General features: G+C 35.8%; 3 protein-coding genes across 5 annotated transcripts; all 3 read left to right on the top strand.

The window, feature by feature from the left end:
- The first annotated feature begins 394 nt into the window (after positions 1-394).
- Positions 395-6,863, top strand: LOC105640269 (AAA-type ATPase family protein). Of its 3 annotated transcripts, none has more exons than XM_020681881.3 (8): positions 395-629; positions 1,452-3,149; positions 3,252-3,471; positions 4,016-4,201; positions 4,330-4,548; positions 5,142-5,871; positions 6,372-6,423; positions 6,577-6,863. In XM_020681881.3, the coding sequence occupies exons 2-8, from the start codon at positions 1,542-1,544 to the stop codon at positions 6,649-6,651; spliced, it is 3,090 nt and encodes a 1,029-aa protein (XP_020537540.1). In that variant the 5' UTR covers positions 395-629; positions 1,452-1,541; the 3' UTR covers positions 6,652-6,863. The 3 variants fall into 3 exon arrangements, with proteins under 3 accessions (XP_020537540.1, XP_012079933.1, XP_012079934.1); XM_012224543.4 differs by having other exon boundaries at positions 396-706; XM_012224544.4 differs by lacking the exon at positions 395-629 and adding an exon at positions 715-979.
- Positions 6,864-7,741: 878 nt separating this feature from the next.
- On the top strand, positions 7,742-12,921 carry LOC105640268 (Peptidase C78, ubiquitin fold modifier-specific peptidase 1/ 2). The gene is made up of 13 exons (XM_012224542.4): positions 7,742-7,982; positions 8,088-8,450; positions 9,320-9,591; positions 9,758-9,845; positions 9,974-10,149; positions 10,498-10,588; positions 11,027-11,152; positions 11,285-11,332; positions 11,422-11,498; positions 11,584-11,672; positions 11,846-11,957; positions 12,108-12,210; positions 12,438-12,921. The coding sequence occupies exons 1-13, from the start codon at positions 7,796-7,798 to the stop codon at positions 12,665-12,667; spliced, it is 1,962 nt and encodes a 653-aa protein (XP_012079932.1). The 5' UTR covers positions 7,742-7,795; the 3' UTR covers positions 12,668-12,921.
- A 558-nt stretch (positions 12,922-13,479) lies between these two features.
- On the top strand, positions 13,480-16,988 carry EMB1006 (Pentatricopeptide repeat (PPR) superfamily protein). Its single transcript, XM_012224540.4, has 2 exons — positions 13,480-14,481; positions 15,112-16,988. The coding sequence occupies exons 1-2, from the start codon at positions 13,664-13,666 to the stop codon at positions 16,421-16,423; spliced, it is 2,130 nt and encodes a 709-aa protein (XP_012079930.1). The 5' UTR covers positions 13,480-13,663; the 3' UTR covers positions 16,424-16,988.
- The last annotated feature ends 1,393 nt before the right edge of the window (positions 16,989-18,381 follow it).

Genomic DNA, 18,381 nt, shown 5'->3' with positions numbered 1-18,381 from the left:
GTAATTGGAACTTCAAGTAGACAAGTAGTCACGTTAACTTGTCAATCAAAAGGAAAAAAAATCTGGCGGTCAGAAACCGTATTCGGTGATAGGCACGTGACTCTATTGTTTGACTCTAAGACGTAGTCTGACGCGCCAAAAGCGAGAGTAAATACTAAATATGTAATATAAGAACTAGTCCGGACCACAGTTACAGCTTTTCGCTATTAACCCAAACCAACTAACTGAAACCGTCCGCATATCTAAATGACCAAAATGCCCTCCAACTAGGCTCATAAGCCGAGACCAGCTCTCTGCAGCATCTCTGCAACAAGAAACAAGAATTTCTGCATTAAATTTTCTCTATTTTCTGTACACGCTGTCTCTCTCTCTCTCTCTCTCTCCCCCCCCCCCCCCCCCCCTGTCACACAAACAATGGTCCCTTGTTTATTATCACCCTCTTTCATCAATGGCATTTACTTATTTGCCACTCACCTCTTCTCTCTATCTCTATCTTTCCCCCCATCAGTGTTCAGTACTTTCTCCTACGATTATTTCTCTGCTGTTAACCTGCTGAAACGACATTCAAAGCTCAGCCATCGAGACCCGGGCTTTAGGGCTTGGGATTTTTGTTTTTATTATATTTTCTGGTATCCCGCTTTTTACGTTGTTAATTTTTCAAATTTCGTTAACCTCGAAGCTGGGATATGGACATTTCTATTTGCAGGTTTCGGTTTTTTTAATTTGTCGTTTCGCATTCGTTTTGTTCTTACCTTTGTATTTTTAATGTTTGGAGTTTGAATTCTTTGTATTCTCTCTCTGTTTTGCTTGTTTATAGTTTTGTTTTGCGTTTTTCTTTCTCCATGTTTGTGTCATTCTCTGCTTGGAATGTGGAGAGATGGGAGTTGATTGAGTTTTAGCTGCATTTGTCTTGTTTATAAGTATTAGAGTAAGGAATGGCTCTGTAGTTCTCTGGTTGTGCTTTTATTGGAGACAAAAGGTACTTTTTACTGTATTGTAGTATTGTTGTGGAGGCAAAAGGTTTTTTTTTTTTTTTTTTCTTGTTCTTCAGTTTTTGAAATATTAGGAGACTGTTATTGTGGCAAAATTGAGCACATTGAATGTCATTTTAGTTTCTATTTTAAACAATCCTGCATAGTATGTTTTGAGAATTAGAAGACAATGCAGTGATTTTTCTTTTTTAAAGAAAAAATTTAGTTTATTAGCTTGTCAAAAATATATTACACTTTCATATTTCTACAAGGATTCTGGGTATTGTTCTGAATGGAATATACAGCGTTAACTGTTCTATTGGTGTTTGAAATGCTCTGAACTTTCCACATTTTTCTCAATCTGGACTATGTGGAAATTGGAAGAGATAAACACATGCACGAACACATAAAATTTAAGTGATATAAGATTCAAATGTTTTTTCTTATATAGAATGCTTGTTGGGATGTTTATTCTTTCAGGCTGGAAATGCAGCTCTCTTATGGTGGTGGATTCTGAAACTTGATTTTGCAGAGTGCAAAAGGAATTCCCTTGATTCTTAATTTTTTAAAATGATGGATGGGCGGCGGCATTCAGTTGACCTTCCCATCTCAAAGACTCTTATAGCGCTTAGGAGAGTAAGGTCTTTGAGGGATCCATCAACTAACTCGATGAGCAAATTCTCTGCTTTACTAGAAAATATGAACTGGGAATCCAATTCTAGTAATGAGTTTTCTTTGCAATTCATGAATGAATGTCAACAAGGTGGTTCTGATCATAATGGTCTTGCAAGATTGAAAAATTCAGGTCTTAATGGAAAGAAGGATGAAGGAGTTGACGATTTTGAATTGCAGTGTCATTTGCAATCATCCAAGCCTGAGTTGATCTCATATGAGAATTCCGGTGGAGTAGATAATGTGGGAATTCCTATTAGGACCAAGAAGCTTGAAGGATTGGATAATTGTGACCTAAATCAGGAAGATATTTACGGAACCAAGTCACTGAGTGAAAGATATTATTGCAACTATAGGGACAAAGGATTGGAATTGACATGTGTTATGCCTTTGAGTAATTGCTTGGAGGATGTGGATTCAAATAATGAACTGATTTTAGGATCACCAAAAGTAGAATGTGTCAACCAGAAGATATCAAGAAAGAAATCCCAATATAAAAATCAAGTCAAATCATCTGGTATGATGGGTGATGTTCTGAGTCGTCTAAGTAGTCCCTGTCTATCAGTAAGTGATGCTTTATCAAGCCATAGCATATCATTTCTTGCAAACGAAGAGCCTGATTTCACGGTTCAGAATGACCGTGGATGTGGGATAAGCTGCTGCTGGACTAGAACCCCTAGGTTCCGAGAATCGTATCCATATTCTGATGCAGAAGGTCACCCCTTGTTGTTCAAGGATGTTGCTGAGACAACATCTCATGGGCAGAGGAACTGGAAGCTCATTACCAGTGAAAGTCCTAGGAGTTTCAATCAGAAGTTCAGGCCAAAATCTTTTGATGAATTGGTGGGACAAAATGTGGTAGCAAGGTCTCTTTTGAGTGCTATTTCAAAAGGAAGGGTAACCTCTTTTTATATATTCCATGGTCCCCGTGGCACAGGCAAAACCTCTGCTGCAAGAATCTTTGCTGCTGCGTTAAATTGCCTCTCACTAGAGGAGTATAAACCGTGTGGTCTTTGCCGAGAATGTGTTACTTTCTTTTCTGGAAGGAGTAGGGATGTCAAAGAAGTGGATTCAGTAAGAATTAATCGAACAGAGAGGATTAGATCCCTTATTAAGAGTGCATCAATTCCTCCAATTTCATCGCATTTCAAAGTCTTCATTGTTGATGAATGTCATTTGTTACATGGAGAGACTTGGGGAACTGTTCTGAACAGCCTAGAGAACCTTCCTCAACATGCCGTCTTTGTGATGATCACACCTGATTTGGATAAACTGCCAAGAAGTGCAATAACTCGGTCTCAAAGATATCATTTTCCAAAGATAAAAGATGCTGATATAGCCACTAGATTGGGAAATATTTGTGTTGAAGAGGGTATTCACTTTGATCAGGTTGCTTTGGACTTCATTGCTGCTAAATCAAACGGCTCAGTTAGAGATGCGGAAATGATGCTTGATCAACTGAGTTTGCTTGGTAAAAGAATCACAATGTCCTTGGCCTACGAGCTTGTGAGTGCTTACATTTTTATTTCAGAAATGTCCTTATTGTGTGTCTGTTCTCATCCAAATAACTGAAGTTTGTCCTTATAATATGCTCCTTATAATATGCAGATTGGAGTTGTTTCTGAGGATGAATTGCTTGATTTGCTGGATCTTGCATTGTCATCTGACACTTCAAATACCGTTATAAGGGCTAGGGAGTTAATGAGGTCCAGGATAGATCCCATGCAACTTGTAACACAGCTGGCAAATCTCATAATGGACATACTTGCTGGTAAATGCCAAGGAGACGGTTCTGAAGTTAGAAGAAAATTTTCAAGGAGGCATGCATGTAAGTAAAATATATTTCAATAATCAATATATGTTTGTTATAAAACTTCGGAAACAATTTTCATTATTTTTATTAACTTTTCTATTTTTTGTATAATTGACTGAAATGCCTTTTTGAATCATCATTCATGCTACTGTTTGGAAATGTAAAAAAATTTGATCAGAACTATCTGTTCAACTTAGATTCGTTGCTTGGGGTCTTAGATCATGCTAATGACAGTTGAGTGGTAATCTAAAGTGCCCATCAGGTCATATTACTTGCTGTGGTTAAGCTTGACTCGTCATTTATTGCACAAAAATTGGGCTTGTATACTCATGCACAGTGGTGTTTGTACTAGAGACATAGGGTTGTTTGCCAATATTAGAGTCTGCTAGTGATTCAGTAATATCATTTACACACTTGGTGCTTGATCATTTAACATGTGATACTTGGACTTCATGCTGTCTTCAAAATGTTGTACATATTCACCTTATATTTCTGCTCACGTTGTCTTTTTGATTTTGTTATCAGTTGTATACTAAAGGTTTTGAGTTTTATTTCATAGCTGAGGTGGATATGCAGAGGCTGAGTCGTGCTTTGAAAATACTTTCTGAAACTGAGAAACAATTGAGGATGTCCAAAAATCAAAGCACATGGCTCACTGTAGCTCTTTTACAGTTGAGCTCTTTAGAATCTCCTTCCCTGGATGCAAATGATCAAAAGCCTACTTTGAGAAATGTGCGGGACAGAGGTTAGGACATTGATCAATAGTGCTAATAAGTGATATTTTTCTTCACCCTATTATGTTATTTTCAATACATTTTACTTTTCCATAGCTGCTGGCAAAACCATAACAGAGTCCATGTTTAATGGATGCAGATGTCGATTTTTGCAGTACCTCATCCACAGGGGAGAGCTTGAAAGTTCTTTTCCCTTGTTCGTGTGAAGACAGCAAGTCACATAAATTAATGATGCAGGCAGATTGTAAAGCAACATTGGAATCCATTTGGAAGAAAGCTACAGAATTGTGCGAATCGAATTCACTCAGGAATTTTCTGAGGAAACAAGGGAAATTGTCTTCTCTTTGTGTTAATCAAGGTAAGCATCTTTCTTAAGGCTTCCAGATTGCTCGAACAAAACATTGTCAAATATAGAAAGTCAGCTCAGGAAAAAAATAGTCAGAGCTTAAGAAGCCAACAATAAGTGGTCTATTGTGAGTCAGCAACCACATACCACTTGAAGCAAAAGTCTAGAAATTAGGAAAGAAGAATAGTAAAAGTGAACATAGGGAGTAAGAAGCAACAATGAAATTCATAGCCAACCTTAGTTTCAGTCACTGAGCCCAAATGCTACCATGAAAGTCAAGGAGTTCTAATCCAAATAATTACTCATTGGGGAATTGACAATCTAATGGACTTATAGCTATGACTAGTTTCATGAGATTGCTTCATCTGGATCAGTTGAGAAAACAAAAGTCATGAGGGCAGGGTAATATATCTCAAAATTTGATTGGCTTTTTACATATATCATCTCTCTCTCAATTGTAGTTTCTCTTTGTTCCTTTTGGCTGAAACTATTGCGTGTATACATGAAGTATTCTCCCCTTATAATTTCAGTCTTGGAGTATTTGAATATAAAAAATGTATATTTTTGTTTTGCAAGCAATGACTGAGCAACAACTGAAATTTCAGATCTGGCTGTTGCTGAATTGGAGTTTCACCATCCTGACTATGCGTCCAAGGCTGAGAAGTCATGGAAAATGATAGCAAGTTCACTGCAATCAATTTTGGGTCGAAATGTGGAAATCCGAATTAATCTAGTACTCTGTGCTCATGAGTCAAAGTGCACAAAACTGAGGAAACTATCTTTTAGGTTGTTTAGTTGTTCCCGCAGAATGTATCAGAAGTCACAATTGCCTATGGAATGCAGAAGTGATTCAGATATATCTGAAAAGCCTATCATAAGTGGGACAGCTTTTTTAACTTGTCCTTCTAATTGTGGATCTCAAATGCTGCATGACAGCTATCCCAGAATGGAAGTGGTAAGAGCTTTGAGAAATAGTGAAGGGAATGTCCTGAGCATGGGGACAACCTCTTCCGATAGATCATTGCAAGATAATGCATCAAAAACCCCTGCGTATGGAATTGATTCTTCAAAAGAAGAGGGAAGCAGCCTTGAATATGAGATTTCCTCTAGTCAGGAGACTGAAGACCAGCCAAACTGTTTTCCTAGAAGTCTGAGGTTCCAGAAGAGGTTACATTCTTCTGAGACTTCTCGAGTTATTTGGATGGGTAACCAACAAGAGGACAAGCTTGCACTATCTATTCCTGGGAAGCAAACCTTCAAAACGTGCAACAGCACCAATGGTTCTTATATATTCAGCAGCAAAGATTATACCAACAACTCTGAGAGTGAGGATGGGTAAGTGCTTTTCATTTACATTGCACCACTCCTTTTTCTGGTGGGATGCAGATCATACTACAATTCATGACGCAGACATCATCTGTGTGCTGTAGACCATAGTGCAAAGGAAGAGCCATTAAAAGGAAATGTAGCAAAAATCTTGTTTTTCAATAGTTTGGTTGACTTTATCAGAAGTATATACCTTTAGATCAGGGAAAATAGGAGAAAATAAGGAAACGTTTTTTTCTAATTTTCCTCCCCATAAAAAGGAGCCCATTGTGAAATTTGAAGTGAAGATTTTCTTATTGTTGTTCTATAACTTGGTCATTTTATCATCAAGTCAGGTTAAACCTTCAAGTTTTAAAGTGTAAGAGAGGTTGCCCCTTAAAAATTTAATCATTTTTTTGACAAATTATTCTTGATCCAGTTAATTTCTTATCCCATGTCTTTGGAAGTACTTTTGCATCTGCCATTTTGCTTGAAGTCCTTTCTGAACTCCTTGAGCTCTGTTTTGGCAGGCTGAAGAACTCTGTGACTCTTTGTTGGAGAACCCCCACGTTTCCCGTTAAGGTAACAATGCATAAATCTGTAATATGGCTTCATGTTTTGAACAATAAGAAAATGAAATCATAAAGCGGATAAATATATAGTTGTTAATCGCTATAAAGTTGGGCATGTGATTTATTGGCTCGAATTTTACATTAAATAGTGTGTCAAATACAGGCTTGGCAGTTGACGCATCAGCAAAGAAGATTTCCATTAGTTGGGTGGGTTCTTCCCTGTGCCTCTGCGAAATAGTTCTCCTCTGCTAGGGAAGGATATCAGGAATCTTGTGTTCACTGCATGGGAGTGTCAAAGGCGCTCATATATTTTTTGTTTGTATATATGAAAATCTTGCAGAATTTTGTGCTATTTAATGTTCCATTAGAGCTTACAATGGACAATATGCTGTATCTTATTAGGGGCAAATTGGGCAATTTCTGTGCCATAATTCATTTCAGTTTCAGTAAGTACTTAAATTTCTTGGTAAACTTAGAAAAAAGGATAGTTCTCTGGAAAAAAAAAATTGATAATTGTTAATTGTTCACTCAATCAAAGAAAATAAAATTAGGTGATTTCATTATAAAATTAAGGTATCATAAAGCTGAAATCAAGATGAAATTTTGCAATGAACTCTTGGTGAAATAAGTTAATGGAAATTGCTCAGTAAGGTATAATTTAGGGGTAGATGCATGAACCATTTGATATAGGATTCAGTCTTCTCCCCAATACTTTGAAAAAAAAAAAAAAAAAAAAGAAAAAATGAAATTTTTTTTGTTATTTGATAATAGATTTAGGATTAAGTCTTCTTCCTAGTACTTTGGGAAAAAAAAAAGAATAATGAAAAATTTTTTTATTTGCACGGAGTGTTTGGACTCATATTCGTTTTAATAGTTCAAAATAAATTTAATTAATTTCCGTTCGCTCTCAAGCTAAAGAAATTTTACACCGTAGAAAGTGCTTTTTATTATTAAACTACTCCATTCGGGTTAAAAGAGAATGGAACGGCTAATATTCATTTTAAATTTCTAATACTTCCTAATCCTTCCTCACCCCGTTCTCTTGTTATTATATTTATTTGTATGTTACTGTGGACTCTATAGTCTGAATGACTGAATGTCTAACCAATCAATCCACACTACTATTTATTAATTACTTTTTTTTTTAAAAAAAATAATCTACACTACTACTTCATGTTTTGGTCAAAGAAAACAAAAAATTTACAATATGCCCAACATTATGCCTTAATCTAGATTTTTAGCCCAAAGGCCTCATTTGGGCCCTATGACCTATCATTGAGGCCCGAATTGTAATGACCAACAAACACCCGCAAGAAGTAACAGACTGACCATAAGTAATCAAAGGAAGATGAGAAGCGTTGTTTAATCAGAAAACAGGAGCCATGGAGAAGGCGAGTGAGAACGCAAGCGTAAGAGTTCTGTGTCCCAAACTTCAAATAACCAGAAAAGGGCCGGGCCTTCAATGGCTGATTGGATCCCCATTTTTCCCGCCTTTAACAATAGTATCCACCTTCAGATGTATTCACAACATGGAGAACTCTTCCTTCCCGGATTATAACAAAGAATCAGGTATTTTTCCGAGGAAATTACAGACTTAATTTTTCTATTTTATCTGGCATTTGGATCTCTTTATATGTGGAGCAGATATTGAAGCATTTAGTGGTAATTGAGCAGACGATATTCGAACTCTACTATTGAAAGGATTTGATGTGATCGGTGCGTTAATTTCTGGAAACTCTAGCTCTGATTCTCAAAAAACTGCTCGCGAGGCTATCGATGCTGCTCTACAATTGAGGAAACTTCTTTCTGATGGAAGAGAATTGGGGAATCAAGAAATTATCGGAGCAGTCGCGGATTCAGACAGTGGCGACGTTCAATTTTTTGTTTCAAGAACTGGAAATTTGAAGATCATTGAATCTCTTGCTTCTGTTGTTTACGAAGATCATCCCGAGAAGTATATTTGGGAGAGGGGTTGTTTGATTCGATGCAAGCTTCCTATTAGGCTGCCATGTTGTATTCCTGTAACTGATCGATCTGGTAAGTGTAGTTCGTGGTCGCTTGTCCTCATACAGTCACCTTTTTTCTTTTTCTTTAAGAAAAAAAAAATGAAGGGTGTACTTCACAAGCAGGGATATTTATTCGGTGTTAGGTTAGTACTTTTCACGTCCTTTGTAGTAGATATACATGGTCAAATTTTATGGTACACAGAGATTTCATTTTGCATGGCTTTATGGCTCACCTAGTTATTTCAGCGTTTATAACCTCAACTAGCATTAAACTGCATGGAATTCAAATAACCAATACGAGGAGAGAGAAGAAATAAAAGTGCATGCTTTAACCCATTTTGCTATTCTCAGAAGTCAGAACAATAATGTGTTATATTCTCGAGGCATTATCTCCTAGTAATTTGATTTGGAAGCTGGAAACAACCTGCAAAAGCATCAAAACTAAAAGGAGAGAACTTAGAAAAAATGCTGAAAGAACCATTAACACTTAATACAATAAGCGTGTTCAAGGTACCAATTAGCACACACAACAAAAAGTGGGTTAATTCAAGATGAAGGGGGATGAAAAGATTATGGATTGAACTTGTTGGTGAAAAACAAAATGACAGGGCTACTGGTTATTTGAAGAAGGAGATTACTCCGGATAAAGGCCATATGAGTGACTGGAAGTCATTATAATTTAAGGCTTGTGAATTGAGTGGGATGCTACTTTCGAACTAGTTGCTAATGGTTAATTTGTTTGTTTCTTATTTGCTTGTTTTGCTTCTTGGCCTCTCCTGAATTTCTATATTTAAGTGGCAGCTAAATCTATACATAGGTCATTTCTGCTAGGATGTGAAGTATATGTTATTTGTGGACAATGCTAAATCACAGAGGATTGATTCAATCATTGTCTCTCAGATGCAGAGAAAATGTACTTGCGTGCAGCTGAAGGAGCTGTTTCCCAAATCAAAGATCCACATATTGTATTTATGGTAGAGAGGTTAAGCAAAGAGACTGTAGAAATACCTGAACCTGTCATTGTCCGTGGTACAGAATTGGATTTTAATGCAGAGCTCTCTGATATCAAGTACCTGGATAAGGAAGCTACTCAAGGTTCTGTTGCAAAAATATCAACATGCAGAGGCTTCTGTTTGAAAAGCATATCTGCTCCAACAGTGACTTCTGCAGAGGTAAAAGAAAGGATATGTAGTTCCTTGGAGGCATAATTTGCATGTTGGAGATGTTGGGGAATTTAAATTGTTGCATCTTTATTTGGAAATTTGTCTTGCATTGCTTTCATGAGCAACTTTCAGAAATTGCAATACAATCCATTTTTTAAGAAGTTTTTTTGCTTAGAATGCAGACACTATCCAAGTGAGCCTTCTGCTTAATAAATCAGGAAAGTCTGCAAAAACCACGGCTCCTGTTGCTGCATATTTTCCTGGTATTGACTTCAATATCTAACACTTAAACTGCTACTATTTGGAATATGATTGTTATTACTTCATAATGTTACTCTAATATATCTATATCTTTATTAATCCCATCAGATATTCCACTTTTTGATTTCAGCTCTGGAAGGAGCAAGACTGCTGGTAGTGGATTTTGAGTTAGATGTGCTCTGCTATGCATCCAAGGATCTTTCACTGATGCATGCTGTTTCAAAGCTGATAATTCCAGGATTAATTGACCAATTAAATTCAATGAAGAAAGCAATCCTTCCCAACCTTTTAACACAACATTCACAGGTAATAAAATATAAATAGTATAGATTTATTTATGTGCTTTTTTGTTATTGACTATCCTTCTCAGACGACTAAATGCAGGATGCATCTAGATTGTAGTCGGTGTTGAGGTATTTTGGAGGCTTGGATACTAGTAATGCAACATTAAGGAGCGTTAACCTAGAAAATCAGATAGGATAATGCTTCTAAAAAGTAGCAACTGCTTGAAACTCTTATGAGAAAGGATGCAATATGGAAATAAGTGATAGTGGTGCACTTTTATTACAACAATAAGCCTACATGCCCTTGTCACTGTTAGTTCTTGATCTATTAACTCCAATGATTTTCTAGTAAGTTGTTTTTCTTTTGCAGCTACGGTCATATCATGTCAATCCACCTGGGCTTTTGCATCCAATAACTGTAACCTATGAGCTCAGTTATGGGGAGACTGAATTGAAACAAGGTAAGTACTAAGCAGTATTAACTACAGACTTTCTGGGCCTAAGAGTACAAGTGCTTCATCCAGCATATGCTTGTTATGATGAGAAAAGTAATATTTTGGTGTGAAAAAATTTATTCTGGAAAGACTCTAGGAGGTCTTTCAACTAACATAAAATTTTTTGTTTCTAATCCCATTTAAGTAGCTCACCTAAAATCTGAAACAGCTAAATACTCTTCTCTTTTTGGTTAATATGGTGAGGAAAAGAGCCAGTCACCAGTTAATATGTCAGCATATCTGAGTTATTGTCGATGGAGAAAAAAGGAGTTTGTCTGGTTGTTGGAAAATTTTAGGAAGTGGAAAAGAAGCCTTTACTGTAGTTTGATATCTTCTTAAGTTATTGGATACCATGGTATGTGAGTCTCTGAATTTACTTGGTTCACTGGAACTCATTCTCTGCAGTTGAAGTCAGAAGATCCTTGCACCTGAGGCTCGGGCTACCTTTTGATCGCCCTCTTCTAAGAGTTGCTAATGCACTGGATTTCTTTGTAAAGAAAGATAATTCAGGGAGCAGTGCGAGACAAAAAGGTAACCATTGAGTTTTAAACTGGAAACTCTCTAGACAGCAGCAGCATCTACTATTTAATCTTCCCACTCCTAATTCTCTCTTGCTGTCTGTATTTTATGTACTAACTTTGTGCTTTTTTCTGTTGATGTCAGGCCTTTCTTTGCTTAAAGATGTGCATATTGGGATCCCAAGTAGTGGGGGTTAGTGTTGACGTTATTTATTTTTCTTTTTTTCCTCCTGTCATGTGTCTCCTTAATATAAATTCATTAAAAATGTGATCTTCATGCAGTCTCAGGAGGCATTGCATCTTTGGTTCAGGGTTCTTATGAGTACCATCACTATCTTCAAGATGGCATTGATGACTTGGTAATGAAATTTAATTTGTTCTATCATTGATCGTCATTGAAATTATAGTTCTAATTTGGTATGTCTTTTATGTATGAATTGTTAGGGATGGGGTTGTGCTTATCGCTCTCTACAAACTATCATTTCATGGTTCAGACTCCAGCACTATACCTCTGTTGAAGTTCCTTCCCATAGGTATGAAAGGGTCACGACGGGTTTATGTAACAAGATTTCTAGATTACTGTTATCTGTGTTATCCAAGAGTGTACTATGTTTTCGTTTATCTATAAAGTAAATATAAATATCATATAATTTAAGTCCTTGTTTTTGGTATCAATATTATCCAATTAACCCATAGTTGTCTGTAGGGAAATACAACAATCACTAGTGGAGATTGGTGATAAAGATCCTTCTTTTATTGGCTCACGTGATTGGATCGGTGCCATTGAGTTGAGTTTTGTTTTGGATAAACTCCTCGGTGTAAGTGTGACATTTGGTTTCATTATTTCCTTCCCGATGAATATTGAGTATATTCCGCATTAATCTTTCTATTCTAAATATGCATAGAATACATTGGAAATGCCAAATTTCTGCCAATGGATTTGACAGGATAAATTGCTATTTTGATAGGTAACTTGTAAAATCATGAATGTTAGATCAGGAGCTGAGCTTCCAGAAAAATGTAGAGAGCTGGCTTTGCACTTTGAGAATCAAGGAACACCTGTTATGATAGGTGAGTTAGAATTATGAACTTGCCTCCAATTATTGTACATTAAATGCTCTTTCGAAGATAATCAATTTGAGATGTACTATTGCAGATTTCCGCGCACACAAAAAAAAAAAAAAAAAAAAAAAAAAAAGCCTCAGAATTTTGTATGATGTTTTTAGTTGGGAGAAGGATAAAAATAGTCATCGAAACAGAAAAACCATGAGTCTCTAATCGCAGTTACATGAATGTAGGTGGTGGAGTTCTTGCATATACCCTTCTGGGAGTTGATTACAATGAAAGCAATGGAGATTGTGCGTTTTTAATACTCGATCCTCATTATACTGGCAGTGATGAGCGCAGGAGAATTGTAAATGGGGGATGGTGTGGATGGAAGAAGGCTGTTGATAGCAAGGGAAAGAGTTTCTTCTTGCATGACAAGTTCTATAATCTTCTGCTGCCACAGAGGCCCAACATGATCTAATAGGAAAAAAGGGAAGCTTCATAGCAATTTGCATGAAGTGGTAAATTTTGAATTTTTAGTAGTTAAGGCCACCAGCAGAAGATAAGACCTTAAGTTTTTCCCTTAAGAAGAGTTTGTGAATGCCTTCCTCAAAGTGCTTGAGCTTGTTCATCCATTCTCTACAGTTGTTTGGTATTTGGTTTAAGAGAAAGTTGGCTTATGAATTATGATTGTGTGGCGAGCTGAGCAATATATTTTTTATTCTTTATTTGGTATCTATTTTAGCCTGGTTGTTTTGCCCCGCCGAAATTATTAGCCACTATTAACTTGTTTGATGACCATGCTAAAACCGTTGATCTATGTTGCACGGAAACGCAGAAGCGTAGACACGCGGAAGCAGACACGGGAAGCAGTATTTTTTTAAAATATAAGAAACGGAAAGACACGGAGAAACAGTATTTTTTTAAGATATAAGAAATGGAAATGCAGGGAAAATGCATAAATATAAAAAATATAAGGTTATATTTATAAATATAAAATATAAATTATTACAAATTATTAAATATATTTAAAAAGTTAAAGTTCAATCAATATTTAATTATATTTAAAAAAATTACAAGTTTCGTGGTCATAAAAAAATGCATATTTTATGAATTTATTCTAAAATTGGATTTATGCTTATTTTTCTTCTTTTTGATAACTTGGTGCAAGTTGAGACAAATTGTATAACAAGTTAAATTTTTGGACAAATTATATATTGTCTTCAAATTCAAGGGGCAAAATGAGAGTTATTCTTTTAAAATTCTATAAAATGTCAGTCAGTTTGTAAAATTCTTCCAAAATACAATTAATTAGAAAAATTAAATCTTGCTTTCAAACTAGATCAAATTAACAGTTGAGGAGGTGGAATGAAAATCATTTGAAAAGGAAACGACGTCGTGTGCAATTGATCGTGTCACTGTATGACTAGATACAGGACGAGCTCATCGGAAATGAAGCAGCATTCTTCCCAAAGCCATGGTTGTTCTCGGACGCGAAGCCTGCCACTCTGCTATACCCTTGCCACACTGTTCCTTTCATAAACCAAAATTTTCAAAACCTCATCCCTTTGTTTGCTCAAAATCCGTGAGGCCATCGTTGCCTCTGTTCGCTGCTCAATCCACTCCACCTCATCACTCTTCACCCTCCATTTTTCTCCCTTTCCTAGAAAAAGAAGAAGAAGAACCGAAAGCAGAAACTCAACAAGAGCAAGAAAATGAAAAGGATGAGAAGTGCCTTACAGACCCAATCGTTAAATTCTTTAAGTCCCGCACTTCAACCGAAGACCCGCCGCGTCCAGGCAAGTTCTCCCTCCAGAAAAACCGCCGCACTCTTTGGCGTCTTGCCCCTGACATCGAATCCGACACCGAACCTGATATTGAAGACATTTTTATCAAAGATGAAAATCAACAAATGGGTTCGAATTCAAATTCATTGCCCGACGGAGTTGTAGGGGAAATAATCAATCTTGCAAGGGGCTTGGAAGAGAATACAACATTGGGAGAGCAATTGAGCGCTTATGAAGGGAGGATTAATGCAATACAATGTGTAGAGGTTTTGCAGCTGATGGGCGAGGAGGGTATGATCACGTGTTGCTTATATTTCTTTGAGTGGATGCGATTGCAGGAGCCATCTCTTGTCACGCCTCGTGCTTGTACTGTTCTGTTTCCTATATTGGGAAGGGCAAGGATGGGTGATAAGTTGATGATTCTATTTAGGAACTTGCCGCAGACTAAGGAATTTCGAGATGTTCATGTTTATAATTCTGCTATTTCTGGTCTTCTTTGTTGTGGAAGGTATTAGATTCTTCACACCTTTCTATCAGTTTGGCTTTTTATAATGGCTGTCTTTTTTTTTTTTTTTTAATAGGGATTTATATATGCATGAAGTTTAATCTGTCGTGTGAATTAGGTGTACATGAAGTTAATTTATCGTTTGGCTAATGAAGTATTGAGTTAACCAGTGATCTCCATCGGAGATCTATGGTGTACTGTGTCTATTCCTCTTGCAGAATTCATATGCAGCTGTTTCTTGTTGGCAGTATTTTACTACCTTAAAATTGCTATTTGATTTTGTGTAAAATGCATATCGGGTGGTTTGAATTCTTTAACAAGAAACGCAATAACAAAGATGAGCTGCCTGGTGCTTCTGACAATTTGATCAATTTTTTTAGAGTATGGTGTTCTTAGCAAAATGTTTTATGTTGTAAGCATTTGTCTTTCCTTTCCAGATACCTACAGCAAATTAGCAATTAGTTTGGACCTGATTATTTTATGCAGTTTATTGTTCTCTAATCTTGTTGGTGTCAAAGCTTATCTGCTCCATATGATTCTGTTTCTAGATTACTTTACTAAAGGAATTAATAATTTCAATTTATTCCCTCATGGGTGCTCAGCTCATTATTGATATCTAGTGCAATGTATCAGGTATGATGATGCTTACAAGGTGTACGAGGCCATGGAATTAAACAATATCTCTGCAGACCATGTGACATGTTCTATAATGATTACCATCATGAGGAAAAAAGGCTGCAGTGCAAAAGAGGCTTGGGAGTTCTTTGAGAAAATGAATCGTAAAGGAGTCAAATGGAGTCCAGAAGTCCTAGGTGCTCTAATAAAATCATTCTGTGATGAGGGACTAAAGAGCGAAGCCCTAATTATCCAAGTTGAAATGGCAAGGAAAGGGATAACTTCAAATACAATTGTGTACAACACATTAATGGATGCTTATAATAAATCCAACCAAATTGAAGAAGTTGAAGGTCTCTTTACTGAGATGAAAGGAAAAGGCCTCAAACCTACAACTGCTACCTTTAACATTCTTATGGATGCTTACAGCAGAAGAATGCAGCCAGAGATAGTTGAGAAATTACTGCTAGACATGGAAGATGCAGGATTAGAGCCTGATGTCAAATCATATACATGCCTAATAAGTGCATATGGGAGGCAGAAGAAGATGAGTGACATGGCTGCAGATGCATTCTTGAGAATGAGGAAAGTCGGTATAAAGCCTACTTCCCATTCTTATACAGCTCTTATCCATGCTTATTCTGTCGGTGGATGGCATGAGAAAGCTTACATCACATTTGAGCATATGCAACAGGAAGGAATCAAACCCTCTGTAGAAACTTACACAGCTCTACTGGATGCATTTAGGCGTGCTGGTGACACCCAAATGCTGATGAAAATTTGGAAACTGATGATAAGTGAAAAGGTTGAAGGGACAAGGGTGACATTCAACATTCTTCTTGATGGGTTTGCTAAACAAGGTCGATACATTGAAGCAAGGGATGTGATATCTGAATTTGGGAAGTTGGGCTTACAGCCAACGGTAATGACATATAATATGCTGATGAATGCATATGGACGGGGAGGGAGACACTCGAAATTGCCGCAGCTATTGAAAGAAATGGCAACTTTGAGTCTAAAACCTGATTCTGTTACTTACTTAACCATGATCTATGCATATATTCGTGTTCGTGATTTCAAAAGGGCATTCACCTATCACAAGAAGATGGTCAAAAGTGGGCAAGTACCAGATGCCAAGTCTTATCAAAAGCTTAGGGCAATATTGGAAGAAAAAGCGAAAATAAAGAACAGGAAGGATAGAAGTGCCATACTTGGTATAATTAATAGCCAAACGGGTTGGTTGAAAGTTAAGAAGAAAGGAAAGAAAGACGAGTTCTGGAAGCACAAGAAAAGGCATCCAGGAATGCATAATGCTGCTCATGAGTCATGATGGAGAGTGATTATGATTTTTGCGTAGCTCTATAATGTGAGAAAGCTCAAGTGACCTGTATTGGAGTTCTGCAGGGAATATCTATCTTCTGCTCATGTAACAACCTATACTCCAGAGTGTGATATTTCAACATGGTCTTAGCTATTAAATAGAGAAAGGAAAAATCCAGCTAACCACATGAACATGCTTACACTGAAAAACTACAATGGAGCATTTTTCATCATCCTATATGAAACATTACAAGAGCATTTGGCTACAATTGATTTTTTCAAGTCTCCAGATAATGCTACAGGTAATTCTCTCTCCATATTTCATTGTGTACAAAATTTTCATTCTTTTGATGAATCCTTGGTCTAGAAATCTTTGTAATATTAGAATATAAACTCTATGAACATCTAAAATTTGCTTCTTTGTGTTAATACTGTTTCCTGTACTAATGGTATAAGTTTGATCGTTGGCTGATCAGTTATTTGTCATAATTGTTGAAAGAAAATAGAGAAGAGAATATATCAGAAACGGTCACCATTTCATAGGGTGAAGCGGTTGACTGGGTTGTTCATAGCAATAGTCAGTATCACTGTGACTAACCATATCTTAGTTCCATCACATGAGAATATGAGATCGAAATTTCAGTTTTAAGGATAATCATTAATCAGTAGATAGTAATCTAATATATGTATATATATATATATATATATATATATATATATATATATATGTATATGTATATGTGAAGTAATTTGTTCATCGCCATTCTCATGTCATCATCTAAATTTTTTGAAAAAAAAAAAATATTTTTTATATTTAAAATTTAATAATTGTTTCACAAGCTTCTTCTGATCATAGCAACAGCACTATGTCTCCCTACTAGGAGACCTTATAAATTGCCAAGAACATGGCTGCCAGTAAGGGCTTCGTGGACGAATTTAACTTGTTTGTCAGGCAAATTATTATTATGTTTTCTTAATTTTCTCAAATGAGAGAGACATTTAATTAATGATAATGACTCATTTTTTTTTTTCTATACTAGAGGTATTTGTACGTTAAATTTTTTTCTTGTTTCTTATTTAAAATAAATTTTATAGATTTTGTTAAAATTTATTTGAAATTTCTCCTTTTTTCATGTTTGGTGTCAGAGAAAATGTTTATGCGAGTTTAACATGGTTAAACATTCTAACATTTGTTAATAAATTTTACTTGTAAATTCATACATAACAAATAATAAGTTATCATTGAAAACAATATGTGAAGAAAACATTTTTGGTGTATAATACATGATGTAGCTCTATATCTAATAATTTCATTAATATTTTTTTAATAGATGATACAATTTTTTCAGGTAAAGGAATGCTAGCTACAGTTGCTATTTAAGAGTAATTGTGTAATACTTATTGACATGCCTCTATTATTTTTTTTAAGGTAATTTATTTTCTTCTAAAACAGGCAAATCTATTAATGTAAAGGGTATTAAAAAAGTTTTTCTTTTATTCATTAAAAGGCTTGATGGGCCAAAATAACACGATTGGTTATACAACATAAATAACCCTCTTGAATACGAGGATTTGAAAAAGGAGAGTAACAAGTTGCCTTAAAAAATAATCAACCCATTTCACTATTGTTACCTCGGCATTTTATTTTATATATGGTAATTATATTAATATTTTGATTTTACATACTAAATTTTAATTGGATGATATAATGGACATTAATAATAATAATAATAATAATAATAATAAAACAAGAAAGATGTGTTTCCTAATTACATGTTTATAGACAATTTCATTTATTGCCCCAGAAGAAGCATACTTCTTTTGTGTTTTTAAATTTTTTATGATCAAGCTCACCTCATATCATATTGTCGTTTGTTGGTATATAATGAAACGCATGAAAGGATAATACTCTATTTACATTAGTTAATTAGCACTATGCACGACAGCATTGCACTTTTATGCAATAAA

Source organism: Jatropha curcas, chromosome 10, assembly GCF_041381405.1.
Source record: "Jatropha curcas cultivar XTBG-Jc1 chromosome 10, XTBG_Jcur_1.0, whole genome shotgun sequence".
NCBI lineage: Eukaryota > Viridiplantae > Streptophyta > Magnoliopsida > Malpighiales > Euphorbiaceae > Jatropha > Jatropha curcas.
This window is presented reverse-complemented; position numbering and strand designations above follow the sequence as displayed.